This window comes from Phaseolus vulgaris, chromosome 11 (genome assembly GCF_000499845.2).
Source record: "Phaseolus vulgaris cultivar G19833 chromosome 11, P. vulgaris v2.0, whole genome shotgun sequence".
NCBI lineage: Eukaryota > Viridiplantae > Streptophyta > Magnoliopsida > Fabales > Fabaceae > Phaseolus > Phaseolus vulgaris.
The window spans coordinates 4,350,598-4,372,858 of NC_023749.2; the positions used below are offsets into that span (position 1 = coordinate 4,350,598).

The 22,261-nt window shown below is 29.8% G+C and overlaps 5 protein-coding genes across 5 annotated transcripts; 3 read left to right on the forward strand and 2 right to left on the reverse strand.

The window, feature by feature from the left end:
* Positions 1-476: 476 nt before the first annotated feature.
* Positions 477-3,758, reverse strand: LOC137837280 (putative pentatricopeptide repeat-containing protein At3g18840). Its single transcript, XM_068646277.1, has one exon. It carries the CDS (start codon positions 3,671-3,673, stop codon positions 1,598-1,600), a length of 2,076 nt encoding a protein of 691 aa, XP_068502378.1. The 5' UTR covers positions 3,674-3,758; the 3' UTR covers positions 477-1,597.
* A 1,158-nt stretch (positions 3,759-4,916) lies between these two features.
* On the forward strand, positions 4,917-7,067 carry LOC137837356 (plastid division protein PDV2). The gene is made up of 2 exons (XM_068646366.1): positions 4,917-5,400; positions 6,340-7,067. Exons 1-2 carry the CDS (start codon positions 5,203-5,205, stop codon positions 7,009-7,011), a joined length of 870 nt encoding a protein of 289 aa, XP_068502467.1. The 5' UTR covers positions 4,917-5,202; the 3' UTR covers positions 7,012-7,067.
* A 1,219-nt stretch (positions 7,068-8,286) lies between these two features.
* LOC137837526 (anaerobic nitrite reductase Hb1-like) lies at positions 8,287-9,740 on the forward strand. Its single transcript, XM_068646574.1, has 4 exons — positions 8,287-8,514; positions 8,641-8,755; positions 8,937-9,053; positions 9,357-9,740. Exons 1-4 carry the CDS (start codon positions 8,411-8,413, stop codon positions 9,492-9,494), a joined length of 474 nt encoding a protein of 157 aa, XP_068502675.1. The 5' UTR covers positions 8,287-8,410; the 3' UTR covers positions 9,495-9,740.
* A 2,275-nt stretch (positions 9,741-12,015) lies between these two features.
* On the forward strand, positions 12,016-13,526 carry LOC137837449 (anaerobic nitrite reductase MHB1). The gene is made up of 4 exons (XM_068646473.1): positions 12,016-12,397; positions 12,502-12,616; positions 12,762-12,878; positions 13,142-13,526. Exons 1-4 carry the CDS (start codon positions 12,219-12,221, stop codon positions 13,280-13,282), a joined length of 552 nt encoding a protein of 183 aa, XP_068502574.1. The 5' UTR covers positions 12,016-12,218; the 3' UTR covers positions 13,283-13,526.
* Positions 13,527-16,805: 3,279 nt separating this feature from the next.
* LOC137822544 (uncharacterized) lies at positions 16,806-17,231 on the reverse strand. Its single transcript, XM_068627447.1, has one exon. The coding sequence runs from the start codon at positions 17,229-17,231 to the stop codon at positions 16,806-16,808; it is 426 nt and encodes a 141-aa protein (XP_068483548.1).
* Positions 17,232-22,261: the final 5,030 nt, after the last annotated feature.

The following is a 22,261-nucleotide window of genomic DNA, read 5'->3' on the forward strand; positions in this document are numbered from 1 at the left end:
TTAGATACCAATTTAGAAACTATTTAACAATAATAGAAAATAATAGAAACTAATTAAGAAACCATTTTTTTTTTTAGTTTTTAAAATGATCTCTATTTTAGTTCCTATTATAACTAATTATTTTGGTCTCTAAACATAATATCAAATAATATATAATAATATCTAACAATACCCAAAATGCCTCGTACTTAAAATGCTCTCACAGTGAAAGAGTGTTTGATGGCAAGAATGTAGAATCAAAATAGTTTATCATGTAACAACTTGTAATTTATTAACCAAGTGAAACCATGAAATATCTTTGGGACAGAGAATAAAACAAGTTTTTTTTTTTTTAAATTACATGACTAAAGTTCAATTTTAAATTTGGAGAATAAAAACGATATAATCCAAAATTTTAGATACTAAATATATTCAAGTTTAAATTTAAAATTTTTCCTACAAATTTAAACTGTCTGGACAGGAGCATAGTTTACCGATTTTTCTTTGAGGAGGAATCAATGCATTTAGTCTAGATTAATATTTAAATCACATTACAGTTGATGTTATAAACTGACTAAAGTGGTAGACAGAGTACTGAATTATTAACAAACCATAAATATAACAGATCAACTGTATCTAAAATATCTCCGAGGACTCGGGCAAACTGCACATGGTGAAGGATGGACTCTTGCTGCTTATCTGAAGGGGGTCCTTTTATCCTCAAACTGCTTATCTCTCCCTACAAGGATCCATCTCTAACTTGATGGAATCTGAACTTCATACCTAAAGAATGTCTTCACAGAACAGCAGCAAAACCAAAACTCAACAACTACAGCGGCAATCAAAGAGCTGGCTTTCTCCTAGCTCCTCACATGCTTGAAAAACCGAAATAGAGCACAAGAATTCAAGACATGTTTCTTTGTTTCCATTTGTACGCTTCAGATCACCCATAGAGCACCAAGACACTAGGGTGGAATCACCACGAGCTTTCATAATCACGGAGCATTAATCCTTCATTATGTTCCATATGTCACCAAATATGAGACATAGTTGCTCGTGTAAATTGTAGAACACCACCTTTTCTGTCTTGAACAACTGCCGTCACAGAATCTGTAATCTACCAAAACTTCAACTCAAAAGGAATAAACTCTCTCCATATGTATCTCCGTGGAAGTCTGTACTCCAATGGTGGATTTACAAGTCATCTCATCAGGCCAACTTACAGTTCTTTTGCTCTTTACTGCATTTGCCAAGAGATTCCTTTGATGGGATAGGATAGGATGCAACAACATCAAATATTTGTAGTAAGGAGGACATGTCATGTATATTTCATCCCCTCAGTGTCTAAATTTGAGTAGTGGGATGATGAATTGAGCAAGGTTGGTGTACAGGTGAAGGAGTCTCTGCCTCAAAAACTGTCTTATACCTCTTCCAAATCATTAAATGCACTTTCATGAAGAAACTAGTCTTCCAATAATTTTTGTAGTAGTACCATAATTCCTATTGGCTACTGCAATACTATCTATAAGCATGCTGCACTGGATGGTGGTTCTATGATCCCTATATGGCAGAGCATCCAATTTTACTGCCATTGGCTAGTTAACCATCAAAATATATCCTAAATACCAGTCTGAATTTCATTAAGTTGCTTCAGTTCTATGAAAGATAAATACAGTTTCCCAGTCAAGCATATCAAAGTTGAATATATTGCATCTGCTTTTGAATGAGATGTATCACCAGAAGTAAATACATGAATACCATTTTCCACAAATATCCAACTGCAACCAGCAAGCTTCTTGGCCTCGTATCCTCTCATTTTCTTTCTTATTCTTCCCATCTCATCCCACTTCCCTGTGGCAGCATATGCATTGGCCAACTGCACATATCTAGACCCGTTATCTGGATCAACTTTTAATAGCTCCTCTTCTGCCCGTTTGACAAGTGCTGCATCGCTGCTCATCTGACAAGCATTAAGAAATGCCCCCCAGATTGTAGCATCTATTGGTACGGGAATCTTCCTCATGAATTCTACTGCCTTTTCTAGTTTATCAGACCTTCCATACATATCAACCATACACGCATAGTGGTAAATCTCCGGCAATACATTGTAATCTTGTTCCATGGAAATAAAAAATTTCTCTCCTAGTTCAACTAATCCACTGTGCCGACAAGCTGATAGAAGTGCAATAAAAGTGACTGCATCTGGCTTGACACTTTTATTCAACATTTCCTGAAAAAGATAAATTGCTTTATTTTCATAACCATGATGAGCATAACCAGCAATCATGATATTGTATAAGATTGCATCTCTATCACTATCAGTAACCGGTTGGAAGATTTTCTCCGCATAAGTAACATTTCCACATTTTGAGTACATATCAATCAAAGCACTCAGTAATTTCTTATCCACATGAAATCTCATTCTCAAGATGTAAGCATGAATTTCCTTTCCCAAACTAAGGGCAGCTTGTATGGCACAGGCACCAAGCACACTGATAATGATCATTGTATCAGGAACTACTGCTTCTTTAGTTTTAAACTCTCTGAAAAGTTTGAATACTTCCTCACATTGTTGTGATTTAACATACCCAGAACATAGAGCTGTCCATACAACAGAGTTTCTTTCCAAAAGTGAATCAAAAAGCCTTTGGGCTTCCGTCATGTTACCTTGAGATGAGTAGCCTGCAATCAATGAAGCAACTGCAAATGGACTTTTAATCTCAATTTCTGCATTGACTAACTCGGCATATCTGATATTCCCACACTTAGAGTAGAAGTCGATAACGCCACTGCTAATAAATTGATTTGAACTGTAACCCTTTTTCAAAACCCAAGCATGAACAGACTTGCCAAGTTTTAAACATTTTAGACCTGTGCAAGCACTCAAAACACTTGCTAAAGTGTGTTCGTTGAAACCAATACCATTTTCAGTCATCACAATAAACGAGGTAAGTGATTTCTCCACATAGCCATTCTGGGCGTACCCTGCAATTAATGTGTTCCAAGACACAGTATCATTTAATTCAGGATTTTTCCAAAATATATCTAAGGCCATGTCCATCCTTTTTTCCCTACAACAAGCTGCAATCATTGCATTCTTTGAAATCAGGTCCACCATCCCCTCACAACCGCCAAATGCAGTACATGCTTCTTGAAAGGAACCGCATTTAGAGTACATGTCTATGAGAGAACTCAAAGCAAACTTACTTAAATCATTTGCAGTTTTCACCATATATGAATGCATCTGCTTCCCGTAACGCAGCACACGTAGTTTGGCAGCAAGGTTAAGCATGGTCGTGAGAGTGAACTCATCAATCCCAATTGTGTCACGTGCAGATTGCATTCTAGTAAAGAAATCAAGTGCCTCAGTCTCGTAGCCCTCCAAACCAACATAAGCCGACAACATGGAATTATAAGAAACCAAATCTCTATGAGAGGCCGAGTCAAAAAGGGCTTGTGCGTGTGTCAAGTTGTGTGCTTTTATGTAAGCCATGATTATGACATTCCAAGAGAATACATTCGGGTGGGGAATTTCATCGAACAGTTTGTGGGCCTCTTGCAAAAGGCCATGGTTGGAATAGAGGTGAATGAGTTGATTACAAGTGAAAATGCTTGATACCAAACCAGATTTTATTGCCTGGACATGGTCACAGAATACCAGAGCATCTCTCACTCTCAGGGACCTAATTGCCATTGCTACTGACTTTTGCTTTTGAAAATAAAAGTATTCTTGATTTGTTCCTTCTAGGACCAAAAACAAAAGGCTGATAACACCATAATTGATTTTTTCACAAACATCAAAAGATTATATATATATATATATATATATATATATATGTGTGTGTGTGTGTGTGATGATGATGTTGTATGCTTGGTTTTGCATTTTAATTCACTCTCCTTCATGCATGCATATGGGGGAATAAAGGTGCACGTGCGTGACTTCCATCAAAATTCATGGTTACAAATTTACAACTCACTTTATAATTAGATTCATCAAAATAGTTGAAAATAATTGTCGGGGATGTCAATTGTTTAAATAAAAGAAAATAATTTAATACTATTTTTTTTATCTGAAAAAAATAAGCATACTTTCTTATGATAGGACATTTGTTTCCATAGGTATGAAAAAATATAAAAATATATTATAGACTCAATTTAGTAACAAACGATTTAGATAGTTCATATAAAAAGTTAAGAAGAAAATGAGAAAGTTAAATAAAAAATAAAAGGTAGAAGTAGTGATTATTATTTTTACTATGTCATCAACATAAAATATTTACTGACAAGTGTAATCTCTTAGAAAATTTATCTGATGAACAAATGATCTTTAAAAACAATTATTTTTTATTATTTTGTAATTTTACTTTAATTTGTTGAAATATTCCTACCAACTGTTTGAGTAGTCTTTAGACTCATACAAGAGATAAATAAAGTCTATATGAAAATAATCTTAAATATTTAATATATCAATCTTATTATTTTCTTTTTATATTATTATAATATTTAAAATAGTAAAAATTAAAAGACTAAATGATCTAGAGATTTTTTTTTATCAGAACAATTTTATATATTTTTTTTAGATAGATATCAAGCTCATCATTTTTAAACTATGAAATTATATTTAATGACAGGTTTGAGAGAATCATAGCCACACGGCAATCCAAAAGGTGAAAGCATACTACTTTTAAAAGTAAAATTTGGTAAATCCATTGAATCCAATATTCAAACTTACACTTTTATAAACCCTAAACTTTTTCTAGACATTTTTTCAAATAATAATTGCTGTGATTGTACACATGGTATGTTCTGCACAATAATTTGAGCAGGGTAATAAATTAGTATTTTAACACACTGAAATAAATTAAATAAAAGAAAAGAGATGAAAATTGAACAGTAATTTTGGAAATGATAAAAAGTGCTGATTTCAATATTTGTCTGTTTGGGAAATTTGACAAAACGCAAAAGTTAGTGAGAGTAGATTTTCTTTCTCTATGGCGCATCAGAATCACTTAATCACAATCCCCACCACTGGGAGACAGCGATAGATGAAGAAGCATTTGGCGGGTTTGGATTTCATGTCAAACTTTTCTTTTTCCTTAAAAATTCACAAAATTAATATTAGGGAAATTGAAATTACAAGGTTTGAATCTAGGGTAGAATAGAACCCAACAAAGGAAACAAACAAAGAGAGACAGAGAGACACAGAGAGAGAGAGAGAGGAGAATGGAAGAGGAAGGCATAGGGTTAGTGTTGGCGAGAGCCACAGAACTTCGATTGAAAATCAGCAATTGCATCCACAAAGCCACCGCCAATGGCCCCTCGTCGCACGCCGCTGACGACGACGACGAAGAAGCTACCGAACGACTTCTCAACATTTGCGATGCCCTTGAAGCCTTGGAGACTCAGCTTTCTTCCTTGCAGGTGCCCTTTTCAAAATTAGGGATTTTTTTTATTTGGGTTTTTTTTTTTTTATGATTGGGAATTGTGGAATGTCGTAGATTGTCTTTGTTTTTTTAAAAGGTTTTTGGTTGGGTTCTTGATTTGTTGCTGTCTTAGTGAGTGAGTTTGAGATTTGGGTGGTTGTCTTGTGTCTAAAAGTTATGGAAGTTTTTGTTGCACACCAGCTTCGGTTCATTCTTGTCGGTATCAAAGACCAATAAACTCCATTTAGTGATGAAATTAGCTACTAGCTGGACATATTCAAGTTCAGTAACGCCTGTGGTTGACTACCACCACAAGAATCTGCAGTGTATTTGCAGCCCGGGATGCTTTAGTTGATTCATGGATTGATCAAAACACTACCTTACATTTTCTTTCATGTTTTCAAGGGTTTTTATACTAAAGAAGACAACTTCTCATTGTTTTTATGCAGATTAAAAATAGTAAATAAAGTGGTGTTTTTTGTAATAAAAAACTGAAAAAAGAAAGCATTTCTTAAACTAAACAGTCCCGGATTGTATTAGATGCTTGATAAGACTATTGTGGAAACGTGGTGTGTTCACGTTTGTGCTTTCTTCCAAATACAGTTTTCCCTTGCATTGCATATTTACATTCTAAATTAATGGTTTCTTCATTCTTAGCCTAGCAAATCCACAATGTGAAGTGAAACTTGACTGATTGGAGTTTGGAAGTATGTGATCAGTATGCCTTCAGTCCTTCACACTCTTTCCTACTTTGTGACGTTGCTAGAATATGATTTTGTTTATTATTTTCAGGTTATTATCATTGAACTTATATTAGTGCTTGTAAGATGATTTTAGAAGTTTTTTTCTGATTTTTTATGCGTTTCTGTGGGAAAATAATCAAATTATGATTGAGATAATAGTTTGCGAATCATATGTATTGTTGTGCTATTTACAGGTTCTGCAACAACAACAGCGATATGAAAGAGAAATTGCTTTGGCTGAGATTGAAAACAGTCGCAAAATGTTAATTGACAAGCTCACTGAGTACAAAGGTAAGGAATTGGAAGTGATACATGAAGCTTCCACTTTTGCTAGTGAAACAGTGGAGCACAGCAATGATCTACTACTTCCTCCGTATCCTAGCCGCCCTCCATACTCTGTGTCTATGGACAAGGAATATCTCTCACAGATTCCTTCCGTGAACAAGTCTGTTCGTAATGGGTTAATGACGCTTGATCCAATGATTGAGGCGAACAAGAATCTCAGTGAAAAAGATCAAAGTCACGTTGAGAATGAGGCTAAAAGTTCGAGAAAAGGATTGGGATTTTTTATAACTTCTGCAGCCAAAACAATGCTCACGGTAGTTGGCGTGGTATCAATACTAAGTTTGTCTGGTTTTGGGCCTAAGTTAGGCACTCGTTTCAGCGTGCAAGGCTGGCGTCACAGAGTAGAAAATCTGGAGAGATCTACAACTACAAATGGGGGCGAGAGACGAAGTATTCAGTGTCCACCTGGGAGAATTCTGGTGTGGGAAAATGGGGAAGCTCGATGCCTAGTGAAAGAGAGAATTGAAATTCCATTTTCAGCTGTTGCTGCAACACCTGATATAAACTATGGATGTGGTTGACAATGGCTTTTTGTACTCTGCATTGTATATCAGTTCACTCTCTTATCTTTTTCTCTTGTTCCTTCGTTCTTCTTTTTGTCAATATGCTTTTAAAAATGTTATATTCAGTGGCTCTGTCATGGTTTTGGTAGGGAATGCAGTTGAACCTTTGTTTTGAAAAAGGGAGAAATTTTGAAAAAATATGCTCTGATTACTGAATAAGGGTGTGATGTTTTCACCTGTAGCTCTGTTTTTGAAAGTTGTGGTAATGCATTGAAGCTGTGCCTCATCGTTAGTCTCGACTTTGTTTTTCTTTTAACAACAGTTGAAACAGTTGAATTGTTAGTATAACATGTTATATGTATCATAGATAATGATACAACAGAAACACAAATACAAAGATATATAATAAAAATTTATAAAAAAAAATTGAGTTTTTACAAAATTAAAATATTTCTTTTTAAAATTGTGTTAGAATTGTTAAAAATTCAATAAATAAATTTTTGAATGAGATATTTCACAGAATTTTATGAATGTCTTACAAGTGTTGATGATGTTTGATAAGTGTGTTTGATTTAGATATGATGTTTAAGAGACTTGTCCGATATTAGACCATTAATGATGTTTAAGAGACTTGTTCGAGATTAGACCATTAATTATGTGCATGTTGAAAATGTTAATTAATGTGCATGTTCAAATTGTTTGTTAACATAATACATAATGTTTTTTTGGGTACCATATAGTTCACTACATTATTTGTATAGACTCACATTATATATTATCTATATTTATTGTCAATTCTATTAAATAAACATTATATCAACCAGGATAGGTCTATAATATTTATCATACTAATTTCTAAGACTAAAACTAAAATAAAAAATAACCTTATGTTATTATTTTCAAAAATATGTTACTATCACTGATTAAGTTACATAATTTTCTTAATCTTAAGTTAAGTTACATAACTTCTCATACACATGGTTCATCTCAGGTTTAATTACTTTCTCCACGTTTTATATAATATTAGTTTTTTATCTATCATTTTTAGAATTTCAAGATGATATAAATTTTTTTATTATACTTTTATTTCCATTTTTATTATATTAGATAACTTATTAAAAATAAAATAATTAATTTTTTTTTCTTAATTTAGGTAATCCAATACCTTAAACACCTAATATAATAATTACATAGTTTTTCCAAATCCTAAAAAAATAGTAATTTTATATTCCTAAGATAATGGTGATTATTTTAATATTTTAATTGATATTTTTATTTTCTTGGAAATATCAGAAAGAACGTGGGAGTGAAACAGGAATGCCTACCCATTGCAATGAAGGGGCAACCTCATCTTGAAGTAATCTCAGTATAAAAGCAAGCCACAACACCAACCACTTCTTTCATATCAGTCACAAACATGGATGCAAGAGTTTTCACAGAAGAGCAAGAAGCTCTTGTGCTCAAATCATGGGAAGCAATGAAGAACAATTCTGGAGAACTCGGTCTAAAGTTTTTCACCAAGTAAGCTCCATTTAATTTCTTCAACTCTTTCAACCTATCACCAACTACTAATTCATACACCACACTGCATATTTTCAACACTTAAACTTATTATCACTGATACATGACTTTGAATTCAACATTTAGAATATTGGAGATTGCTCCTGAAGCTAAGCAACTGTTCTCATTCTTGAAAGATTCAAACGTTCCTTTGGAGGAAAACCCCAAGATCAAGCCCCATGCCAAGGCTGTCTTTGTCATGGTGATTTTTATTGCTTCATTCATTTCACCTTTATCATCACTTCATTTCTCACCACCCACTAACAACACTACTAGACAACAACATTCCAAGTTAACACTTTAATGATGATGTTTAGTTTTCAACCATAAGTTACATAATATTGGTCTATTGTTATCAATTTATTTTGTTTTTGTTATTGCAGACCTGTGACTCAGCTTCTCAACTGAGGAAAGCTGGTAAAGTCACTGTGAGGGAATCAAACTTGAAAAAATTAGGTGCCAGTCATTTTAAAGCAGGTGTTATAGCTGAGCATTTTAAGGTATGTATATATATATCATATTCTTACAACATGAACATATCTATAGCTGATAAAGATGGTTTATTTGTTAGTGTCAACTATCAACATGTATAAAAGTTGAAAATGACATTTGGTTCTATTTGTTATATCAATGTTTGAATTAAGTTTTGAGGTAAGTTATGTGAGATTTCATTCAAAAATGCATGAGTGGTGTAAAATATAATATAACTTTTGTATCAGTACTTTTTGTCAATCTTGCATAACTTTTGCTTTTGTTTATCTATAGAGTATTTTGTTTATAGTTCTTTCTTCTGGTTTGTGAAGGTAACAAAGTTGGCACTTCTGGAGACCATAAAAGAAGCAGTGCCTGAAATGTGGTCCCCGGAAATGAAGAATGCATGGGAAGAAGCTCATGATCAGCTGGCTGATGCCATCATATCTGAAATGAAGCCCTCCTCCTAGACTCTACTTCCTTTCTCTCTGATTGAATGAGATTGATAAGGTTGTGTTTGGGTCTGTGCTTCTCGTTTGTGATGGAAAATAATATATCTATCTATCTATTCGCAAATTTAAAATCCTGTATTTGAAAGTGATCTGAGTTGTAACAAAAAGGGTACTGATAAATACATGGATTGATATGAATTGTAATAATTTGGGTCTAAACTTTATTAAGAATCTCTATGTGCATAATATGGTTTTGAGATAAAATGATTGCTGTGATAGAAAGAGAAAAAAGATATCAGAGATAGAAAAAGAAATATGGTGGAATTTTTATAATAATTATTGATCATATATATAATGCATATATACACACCTTTGTTTATAAGAAATGATTACTAATATCTCGAGAATTGTGGCTACAAATCAGGATTAGAGATTACAAAATCACAAACAAATTATATATGTAAAACAAGATTCACTGATCATATATATTTATGTTTTGTTGTGATATCTTTAGGATCTGTAATGCTTATTCCTAAACAAATAGTACAGAAAAGTTTTGTGTGTTTGTGTTTCTCTGGTAGAATGGGAGAACAGAGGAGATAGTTTTGTGAAGCCTTTGGTTCAAGGGAAGGGAGTCTCTTCTCTTCACTTGCACTGGAAAAGAATCTTAAAAGAGTCAAAACTAATCAATACAAAACTGTTAACTTTAAACTTAACTATCACATCTTTCACCCATACATTATATATATTTTAGATTTTCAATCAACTGTTTAGTATCTGATATTTTTTTTTTCTGTAAATTAAGTAATTCTCTTTGTTTAAGTATTTTTTTTACTTTATTTGTTTTACTCCACTAGTATATCTTATGTTTTGCCAAAACTAACTTTTAGATTTGTTACTAACTAATAAACTATTTAATAAATTTTTAATTTATAAATTTTGAGCTAATAAATCAGTTTATTCATTACAAGAAAATAATTGAATATAAATTAATTTTAGAAAAAAAAATAATTAGTTGTTATATTAATTAACTTAGAGACCTAAAAAGTTTATGGTTTTTAAATTAATTTCTATTATTGACAAATAGTTTCTAAATTGGTACCTAAGGTTTTTGCTACCAAATTTAGAATCTAAATAATTGATAGCTAAACCTTAGTAACTAATTAAATACCAATTTAGAAACTATTTATCAATAATAGAAACTAATTTAGAAATCAATATTTTTTTAACCTCTCACTACAAGAAAATAATGAAATAGAAACCAATTTCTAGAAACCAAAATAATTAGTTGCAATAATAACTAAATTAGAGACCATTTTAGAAACTAAAAAGAAATTTGATTTTTAAATTAGTTTATTTTCTATTATTTTCTATTATTGTTAAATAGTTTCTAAATTGGTATCTAATTAGCAACCAAGGTTTTAGAGACTAAATTTAGAAACTAAATAATTGGTATCTAAAACCTTAGTTGCTAATTAGATACCAATTTAGAAAGTACTTAACCATAATAGAAACTAATTTAGAAACCAATTTTTTTTTTTAGTTTCTAAAATGGTCTCTATTTTAGTTCCTATTGTAACTAATTATTTTGGTGTCTAAAAATTGGTTTCTATTTCATGATTTTCTTGTAGTGTCTAGAATGGTTTCTAATTTAATCATTATAATAACTAATATTTTTTTTCTCTAAAATTTATTTCTGTTTAGTAATTTTCTTATAGTGATTCAATTAGAAGTGTATGATCAAAGTATTCAATAAAATAATTGGTAAATATAATGAATATAAAAAATGTATATTATATAAATGAATAATTATTTTATAGAAAAAAATATATTATTATGCGATTAAATTTTTTATATATTTTAAAATAAGTACTTTTTTATTAAAAAATAAATACTTCTATATATAACTTTTATATGTCTTTTTATTTGATTTTATTTAAATGAGTTGATATGGTGAGTATTTATTAAATTAAATTTTTAAAAAATCCTTACACTTGAACTTTTTTTTCTCACAATTTTATTAAATGTAATTTCCACGTAACATCATATATTGAAAAAGGAAAAATTAAGGATAGTAAAAAAAGTATTAAAATATAAAGAATAATTATAAGTTAGAAATTGTTAAAGTAAACTACTTTCAAAAACTCTACTTTTTATATTAGTCGAATTAATTTATAAGCTAACTTATCATATAGGCCAACATACTATAAAGTGTTTCATTAGTGTGTTAAACAATTATCATTATTATGTCTTCTCTGTTATATATTCACATTTACCCTATAATAAAATGATACAAATCACATTGATTGTTTCATTAAAAGAATCAGTACAAGAAAAGACAAGTGTAGTAAGCAGTGATTATAAGATGATCATAACAGGAAAAAGATAAATATATAGTAATCTGATCTCATCATGGCTTACGTAGGGTGTGCTCAACCAAACTAACTCAAGTTCAAATTCAACTACACCACCATTTTGACTTCTCCAAACCAAGAAGCAGCCCCTGGTTTTTGAGCTCCTAGTATGCCACATTCCTACTGTTTCCCTTCTGATATACAACAAATGGTGGCATGAACCAAATCTATTCAGATATAATCCAAAAAAAAGTGGTTTTTTGGATATATTTTACTATTCTAGAAAGCAAATTAATGGACTAAGAAAAACCTGAGTGGTATGACTCACCGTTGCAGTGAAAGGCCAACTTCATTTCGATGAATCCCACTATAAAAACTTCACCAAACCATGCCACAACATCAACCATTTCCTCATCCAACTTCCACTGCAATCACAATCCCAAAACAAGTACTCAACATGAACTCCTCGGGAAAATGTTTCACGGAAGAGCAAGAAGCTCTGGTGCTGAAATCATGGAGTGTAATGAAGAAGAATTCTGCAGAGTTGGGCCTCAAGTTTTTCTTGAAGTAAGCTTCTTCAACTTTTCAAACTCTTGCTTATGTTTTAACTTTATCTTTCTCTCTGAAATCATTATACAACTCTCATGAACTAATGGCTTCAAACTTGGTAGGATATTTGAGATTGCTCCATCAACTCAGAAACTGTTCTCATTCTTGAGAGACTCAACCGTTCCTTTGGAGCAAAACTCCAAGTTCAAGGTCCATGCCATATCTGTCTTTATAATGGTAAGTTAAAATTAAATTAATACTTAATCAATGAAACTATCACGCTATTATAGAAGCCATGTCTCTTGGTATCACTTCACTTTGTTACTGTTATTGTTATTTCTCTTGGTATCACTTCACTTTGTTTTTGTTTTTGTTATTGTAGACTTGTGATTCAGCAGTTCAACTGCGGAAGGCTGGTAAAGTCACTGTCAGAGAATCAAATTTGAAAAAGCTAGGGGCTAGCCATTTAAGAACCGGCGTTGTAAACGAGCATTTTGAGGTATATAATAAACTTCCATCATGAGCATGGTTGACTAATTAAACAGTATAGAATTTTGCTGGTATCTGATTATATTATTATTTGTTACTTTGAAAATTTGGCATAAATTACTTATGGCAAGACTCTGACATAAATGAATGAGCAGTATAAAATCAATTGATAAAAACACAAGTTACTATTCTTAACTTGTGTTCATCAGATTATCCATTTTATTTGTAAAAGACTAATGTATGTAGTTTGTTATATTCTCTGGTTTTATTAAGGTGGGAAAGTTTGCACTTTTGGAGACCATAAAAGAAGCTGTACCTGAAATGTGGTCACCGGAGATGAAGTATGCATGGGGAGAAGCTTATGATCAGCTGGCGGAGGCCATTAAATCTGAAATGAAACCACCCTCCTCTTAGAGAGACTATTCCACACCTGCAGCTTTTCATTCCATCCCTCTCAAACTCAATAAAATTGATGGGGTGCCATACTATTTTAATAATAAATCAAAGTCCAAGTCTTGGTGCTTTTCTTTGGTGTGAATGGAATATATTTTATGTAATGTATTTAGAGTTGCTAGGTAGAAAGGAAGTGTCTAGCATTAATTTAACAGTTCTGTAATTGAAGGTGGCTAAATGAATTATAGCTATTTGTGCCTTTTTACATTTATTTGTGTTTTTCCTGATACCAATGCAACTTGCACCGATAATAGTCTTTGTTTTTGTGCACAAGCACCAATGATAACCCTATTGGAGTTCATGATGTTTCTCCACATCAGAACCAACCCAAAACAGAGGAATGGTAACCATAACTTGCTCCTCATTCCTAAGAAGTTGGAATTCTGATCTGGAAACTGTGTAACTCTAGCTTTTCTCAGGCACAAGCCAATGGTCTTTCACTGCACATGGATTATGGTTTGGCACAGTGAAAATAAGAGAACAGAGAAAGGAAAAATATTAATGGTTTGAAAGAAAAAAAAGAGTTAAAAAGTAGGTGGATCCTCTGAAAATTATTCTGCATCATCAATTTCTATAGTTTGATTATGACTTTGATGAGTACTTATCACCACCAAAGGTTTCTTCTCCAACTATAGCTAAAACTTCTAAGTCCATTATTCTATTATGATAATAAAATGAAAGTTTAATTATGTTTTAAATTTTAAAAAGTAGCACAACTTAGACTATTGGTTCCTATTTTTTTTTAAAGTTTATTTTATTTCTTTAAAACTAAAAAGAAATCCTTAATTAAATTTGAGAGGACTAAAAACAAATTTAATATTTAAACTTTAAACCCTAACCTCTCTAAATCTTAAGTCTCAAATTTTAAGAAACTCATTTTAGTCTCTTAAATTTAGTATTTAAGAATTAAAATTATTTTTTTTCAATTTTAAGGAACTGAAAAAAGTTATTTTAGAGTAAAACCAAAATTATCCTAAATTCGAGACTAAAAATGTAATTAAATCTAAAATAAATTATGATAAAACTAAATTATTATTAATAATAATAACTAAAATCACTACCAGAAAATCATTGAATGAAAACCAATTTTAGAGATAAAAAAATTAGTTGTTATATTGATTAAATTAGAGACAATTTTAGAGACTACAAAATTTTTTAATTTCTAAATTAATTTTTATTATTGTTAAGTAGTTTCAAAATTTGTATTTAATAAACTACCAAGGTTTTAATATACTACCAAGGTTTTAACTACCAATTATTTAAATTCTAAATTTGGTGACAAAAACTTTGGTGATTAATTAGATACCAATTTAGAAAGTATTTAACAATAATAAAAACTAATTTAGAAACCAAATTTTTTTTACTCTCTAAAATAGTCTTTAATTTAATTAATATAACAATTAATTTTTTTTATCTCTAAAATTTGTTTTTATTTAATAATTTTCTGAATAAGTAATAATATATATAACAAAAATAATATTTACTTTTCTTATTTTAAAAATGTTAAAATATTAATTTTCACTTTGTTTTTCTCTTATTTCTCTTTAATTAAATAACTTTAATTTTTCATTTAGTTAGTTCTCTCTTCTTCTTTTTTTCAACCAATCGCATGTACCGGGTGTCCCACACCACGTTAATATTTTTGTAGACACACTATCCTTCTTTATTTTTTATTTTTTTTCTTGAACTAGGACTCACGTGGAAAGAAATATATCATTTTATTGTAAAAAAAATAATTTAATATCGTCTAAATCTTCCAATTCAGAAATTTTAGTTTTATTGTTTTTGTTTATTTTTATTCTGTATGATTGATGTTGATATGTCAAAAATCACCAGATAAATACAATGTTACTTCATCATAATATTATATTTCAATACCGTGTATATAAACAAAGAAAATAAATTGATTTTTTTAAGGAAACAAAAAAAGTTAAAACGATAAGACCTAAAAGTACAAAAATATTAAAAAAAATCGAACTAAAATGAGTAAAATAATGTTATGGAGACTAAAAAAAGTAAAATATTTAACCAACTTTCTTTTAATAAAAAACAGTGTGTATTAAAGCATCACTATACAACAGTGTGATCTCAATTAAGTGGCAGAGCAAGACACCTGAAAAGAGTAAATTAAAGGAAGAAAAAAAAAACATATACTTAAGGAGGAACACCGAATAACAAGTTTCTACACTCAATTGATATAAATTACAATTACTCAAGTGATATAAATTACAATTGTTCTATATTACTAAAAATAGAAGAAGAAAATAATAAATTGATCTAAACTATAAGTGTTAAAAGTATAAGAAAAAATAGCAAATTGATCTAGACTATAAATGTTAAAAGTAGAAGAAAAAATAATGGAATGTTGACATTGTAAAATTTCCTTAAGAAATTGTAAATTGGTGTTTCTAGTATGAAGTTTTTATAATAACAATTTTCTTTTCCAAATAGAAAAGAAAGTGCTCTATCTCATCTCATTCATTCGGAGAAAACAAACAATAATATAAATCACTTTCAATACTATTATTTTAATATTTTTTATATTGTTTAATTGTAAACTTACTTTTTTATTTCTGTCTCTTACTACTCGAATCCTTTATGATCATACAATTTCATATCTAAAGTTTTGGATTCAACCAAAGTCCCCACTTTCTCTCTACCACCCTGAAACTTGACCCCCAAACTTCAGATCTTTTGGAACATAATTGTGGGATCATAATTAATATGTATATCTTGAAATTGAAGACCTTCACCAATTAATAACCATCCATATCTATAAAATTTGGAATCTTCAGCTTCCTTTTCAACCTTTACTTTTAATACAATGCACTTTATCAGAATACTCATTGCCGCCCCTAGTCAAAGTTTAAATGTGTATGACGGAATCACTTATGTCATATGTATAACACACACACATCAACTTCATTTTTTATGATCCAGATTGCAGGCTCTTTACCAACGTAGTGCTCAAATTCAACTCAATATCTTTAATTTCCAAATACCTGAGGAACAATCCAACATGAATGTATTTTTTTATTAATGTATGGTTCATAAATAACGACAACAACAGAGACACGAATAATGAATATTTTATTGTCAAGATGAAACCATCATCATTGCAAAGTGCTAACACACAACCACTAAAATTCAATGATCTCAACAGCTTCTCTACAGCTAAAAAAATTTAAGTCGATCAGCATAACTATTCGACACAAATGTTACATGTTACATGCGCACTCCAAAGTAGGAATTAATTGATCCACAATCTGGTCTCTGTCACCTTAATTCCCTTGAAAATGTTTACTTCCAATATAATTCTTGATTGTGTTACTCATGAAAGTTTCTGTTGAACTTCAAAACTGCAGTCTGCAACATAGGGTGAGTTAAGGATACCTTGTCTCTTGACTTCACCATCATGATCCAGCAGATCAATCCGCAGATTACACAACGAGTGTGAACATATCACAGATGCAATTTCCAAAATCTAATGGGAACAGCCCAGAGAAACGTTTGAAAGAGTAGGATGTGTACTGAATTGTTTTTGTTGATTAGATTCTAAGATTGGGTAGTTAGGTGTTGCAGCGGCAGCTAGAGCTGCATTGGCCTTGATGGCTAGAGCCCCCAAGTCCTGAAGAGAGAGTGGAACGCGAAATTGGGAAAGTGGGACAAGGAAGTATATGAGACCCAAGTGAAGGTCTTGATTTGGAGGCAGAGGAAGCATTGGTGATCCGACATACATGGTTTCTGAGCAGCAGATGTAGCAGTTTGGGTTCTGAGACAAGACATGCCATGCCTTAATTGGCTCCTGAAACTGCTCCAACCTTCCATCCATGTTCACTATGTTCACCGTGGATTGCCAACTCTGCTTTCCACCTTTCACTGAGTATTCAGTAGATGTGCAAATTCCCATAGGGTTGATGTTGGTTCTTGAGAGGGAGAAACTGAGAATGAAAGAATGAATGGAATAAAGAAATTGGTTGTGAATACTATAGTTGTTGGTGTGAGGTGGGGAGAGTTGGTGGTGGTATTTATAAGCAAAGAAGAGGAATAAAATATAAGTTCAATGAAGGAGACATAATTGTTCGTTAATTGAATTTAATAATATGAAAAGTAATGCATGAAAAGCACGAAACTGATAGGAAGGTTTTGAACGTGCTTCTTCGTTGCTTCCTTTCTAAGATGTGCAGTGCTTTTGTCCTCATAGGTTATGGTCCCGTTTTCCACATGGCGTCAAGAGAAACTAATCATGGCTTCCCACATCCATTTCGATTAGAGATGATTTATGTTTGAGATCCCATATCGATTAGAAATGAGAAAGTGTATGTGAACCTTACCTTATAAGCCGGTTTTATGGAGTTGAGTTAGGTTTAAAATTTATTTCGTAATATGGTATCAAAGTCAGGTTAAAGTCTATCCTAGCAAATGATTGTTAGACTTATCATATCACCCGCTATCGAATCATCTAGGAGATCCCACATCGACTAAAAGTAATATTTCATTGTATATATAAATCGATTTTATGAGGTTGAGGTAGACTTAAAGTCTACTTCGCATTATTTTTTATTGTTAAAAAGACAACGAAAACTGATTTTTTTTTTCTAGTTTTTCCCTACAGAGAAAAAGTTTAGGTTAAAAAAGTGTAGTACTTACGTGCGAAGGAGTATAAGTAATGTGATTAGCATAAAAGTAATGATATGGGTTGGAGGAGAGGAGATAAGAGGGAGAAAGATGAGTGAAGGGATGAGAGATGTGGAAAATGACATGAGAATATGGTCCCAGAAAATGAAAAGAAAAGCATGTCAAGTTTGAAGTCTTGGAGTGTGTGTGTGTATGTGAATGGAAGCATCAGTGTATTTTCTATGATGATGCCTATTTTGTTTCCACATTGTTCTTAACTTTGCATGCCCATGGAGCCTCTTTATCACAAATCATCTTTTTCCCATTACATGTTTCCACTTTCCACTGTTTGCATCATCACTCTTTTATTCTATATATGTATCATCTTCTTCAATAATTAATGAAAATTTTATGAACAATATAGTTTCATATCATTTTGAAAAATTAAGATTAAGAACTATTTATATATTACTTCTCTTCTCCTCTTAATTTGATCAAGTATTTTTTGAAAATAAAATCGTGATAAATTAATGAACTTCAAAACAAATAATATCTTAAATTAATCGTGAGAGTTTTTTTTAACCAAAGTTTTCCTATAATAATAATACACTTGAATAATTATTGATAATAACTTATTTCACACACCATACCATTTCTATATCAATCAGTAAATACAAACTTTAATCATTTAATAGACTAAACATCTATATACGATTTTTTTTTTGTTGAAAATTTAGTCGAAATTAATGTAATCGTATATGCAATTTTTTTATTGGAGAAAAAATTGTAAAAAAAAGTATTAGTGTAATTATTAGTTGTTGCAACAAATACAGAACCAGTTTTGTTAATATTAAAATAATCATTTATTTACGAAATAGATAAAATTTACTTTTTTTTAAAGTAAGCATGTTATATACAGGTAAAATAAACAGAAATGTAATTATTTAATCAAACAACACTTTTTTATAAAAAAAAAAAATATGTACAAACAAACCTACTAATAATTTAATGGTAAAAAATTATTTATCAAATTATTTTATTTTTGGAATTAATTAATTTAAATAAATATTCTCACAAAATATAATTTTAAAATTTAAAATATTAATTGTCATTCACAATTTATGAAAAGAATATTTAATTTTATACAGATAAATAGATTAATTAAATTTACACCTAAACTTAAGTAATAAACTATATATATATATATATATATATATTACAATTTTAATAATTATAAATTAAATAAATAATTTAGCTTGAAATTTTTTGGGTGTTACAAATAATCAACCAAAAAATAAGTTAAATAAAAAATCAATAAAGCAATTTAAGTTATAAATGATTCATTGATTTAATAAAATTATTTAAAATGTCAAGTTATTTACATTCATCATTTTTTACTGCTAAAAATTGTAAAAAAATAATTAAAACAAATAAAAACTTAAAAAAATAAAAAGGTCTATTAAAATTAATCAACTCATTTTATTTATATTTAAATTAATTGCTTGATTATGAAAAAACTTATATTAAATTTATTATTGTTATAATAGATTTTTTTTTTTTAAATAAAAGCTTTCATGTTAGGTATCACTATGCCACTTAAGATCTCAGTTAGGCTGACACCTCAAGTAACAACAATCATTTACCACATCACATGAAAAAAAATATTATTAAACAAAAAAAAAGAAAAAAAAAATACAAAAATACGGGGGACTAAACCAAAACCCATATGTTAACAAAAACGATACATATGTAGACTATACCTATTCATAAAGAATTCTAAGAACAGACAAGGTGGAAGCCTATTATACCAAAAAAAAGATTCTCTATGAAAAAATCCTAAATTAGCCAACTTATTGTTATAATAGATTAGGATATATAAATAGGAATGATCATTCTATAATTATATCATTCTTAATTTATTTTTTTGTTTCATAAAAGATTCTTTGTCCATCTCCATTACCATCCTTTATTCTGTCAGAAACTCTAGCTGCAGACTGCAGTATAAAGACACTCATCTTCTGCTCTCTGTAGCAGTTTTAATTTTCCTACACATCAAGAAAAATAAAATAAAAAATTACGTTAGTGAAACTAATTTTTTTATATCAAAAAAATTTAAACCCAAAGTAAACTATATAAAATTCTCACTGTCAGTATAAGAAAATTTTACTTTTTCTGAGAATTTGAATTCAGAAAAGTGTGTTTCTATATACTTAATTTATCTTATTTTTTACGAAATAATTTTTCCCCCAGGAATTCTAAAATTATTTTTACGAATATTTTTTTTCAAATTTCCTGCAAAATTATTTTCGTGGTGGGCATATTTTACTGTATAACAAATACCGATCATATTATTTTTTAGTAAATGATTTGCACTACAAGTTAAAGTTTTTATAGTTCATAGAGTGAAATCGAACCAAAAGAAATCAGAAAATAAATCTTATCAACTTTGTTTCGAACTATTTTATGTCCTAAAACATATAAAATATCAAACCAGTAATAGAAAAATGAAATTTTTACATTAGTCTTTTCTATAATTTCCATTTTACATCTCTTTTAATAATAAAATATTATGTTTTTTAATAAAAATTAATATAAATAAAATTTTAAAAGTAAAATAATAATATATTCGATTGTATGATTGTGAATGCTAACTTTAACCTATCATACGTTGACACCTCTATACTAAACACGATCCTCTAACTCAATATATTAATATTGTAATTATATTTATTTTATTTTTTTAATTTAAAATATTATTATAAATAGCTGTGAAATGAATCTTTTTATGTCAAACAAGTTTTTCTCTAGAAAAATATTGAATACTCTTCCTAGAGAAAATTGAAAATGGTTTTAAAAAGAGGATTTGACTGCAAAAACATGTCACCCAAAAAAAGAAAAAGTCAACGACAATGATTCTTACTCGGTTTCAATATTTCAATAAAGCCTTCAAACTTTTCGCCCAATATAGAGACCATTCGTTGAAGAAACTTCTGATTCAGTATTTCTCTTACATCATCGCTTATTGTTTTGATATTATTTATTATTAGTAGTAGTATTAGTTAGTATCCATGTTTTTCTATTACAATAAATAAATTATTACAATTAAATTAAAATAAAATAAATTATTCTATATTTTTTTAAATAATTTTAATTATATTAATATATGAAAAATGATTCCCACACATCAATTAATTCATTTCAAATTTTTATTGATTTGTTTACTTTTCTTTAATTTAAACAAATTAATGTTATATTTTATTTCTTTTCTTTTTCTTCTCTCTCTTTAATCCAAAGAAAACATTACGTTTTGTTTTTTCTAAGCCTACAAAAGAAAAAGAAAATGCAAAAATTGAGAATCTAACAAGTAAAAAATAACTCAAAATGAAAAAAATTTAACAGCTTAAACTTTTCACACCATATTGACACAACTTACGTAGAAATTAATATGGAAATGGATTATGTAATTGATCATCGTTTTAATATATAATTTTTATTATTATTAAATAATTTATAAATTTTCCTTTCATTTATTTTTACTTTCCATCTATCCAAACTACTATATTTTTTTCTTTCCTTTTTCATTCTTTTCCCAAGCAACTATTTTACAATTTTTAAAAGAGTATTTTTCGGTGATTAAAAACTAAATAAAAGGGGAGTGTAAATAATAAAAGCACAACTTATTTAGTGCGATTCATTTCGGTCCAAAACAACACATATGCCCGACAACTCTCAAACTGGACCCCCTCTTTCCAAAAAACTGAAGGCTTTTGCTTCTTACAACCCGATAATTACTAATTATACTTCTATAATTTTTAAAATGACCACTCTAGTATTGTAATGGTGACTTTTGGATTATTTATTCTGTAAATCTTCTAAAACAAGTTTTTCAAAAAATTTGGAACAAGATTTCTAGAATAGATTTTCTAGAACTGAATTTAGAAAATACATTTTGGAAGAAGCTTTCCAAAAGATAAAGATATAAGATGCATTAGATTGAGTTTTTAAGATTTTTAGAACAAATTTTTTAAAATATATCAAATGTGTTTTGATACAGGTTTTATGGAACAAGATTTCTCAAATGGACTTTCGAGAAAGAAACTTTCCACCAAAGAAGAAGAAGAACATATAGTAGTGACAATGGTTATTGTGGTGTTGGCATGATGCAACCATGGATGGTATTTTAGTTTTTTATTATTATTATTAATATGAAGGTGCATGTAGTAATAGACATGTATGAAGAAAAGGCCGAAATGAATAAAGAGAAAAAAAAAACCTTTTTGGGTTATTGCATTATATACTTTTTAAAGATAAAAGATGTATTAT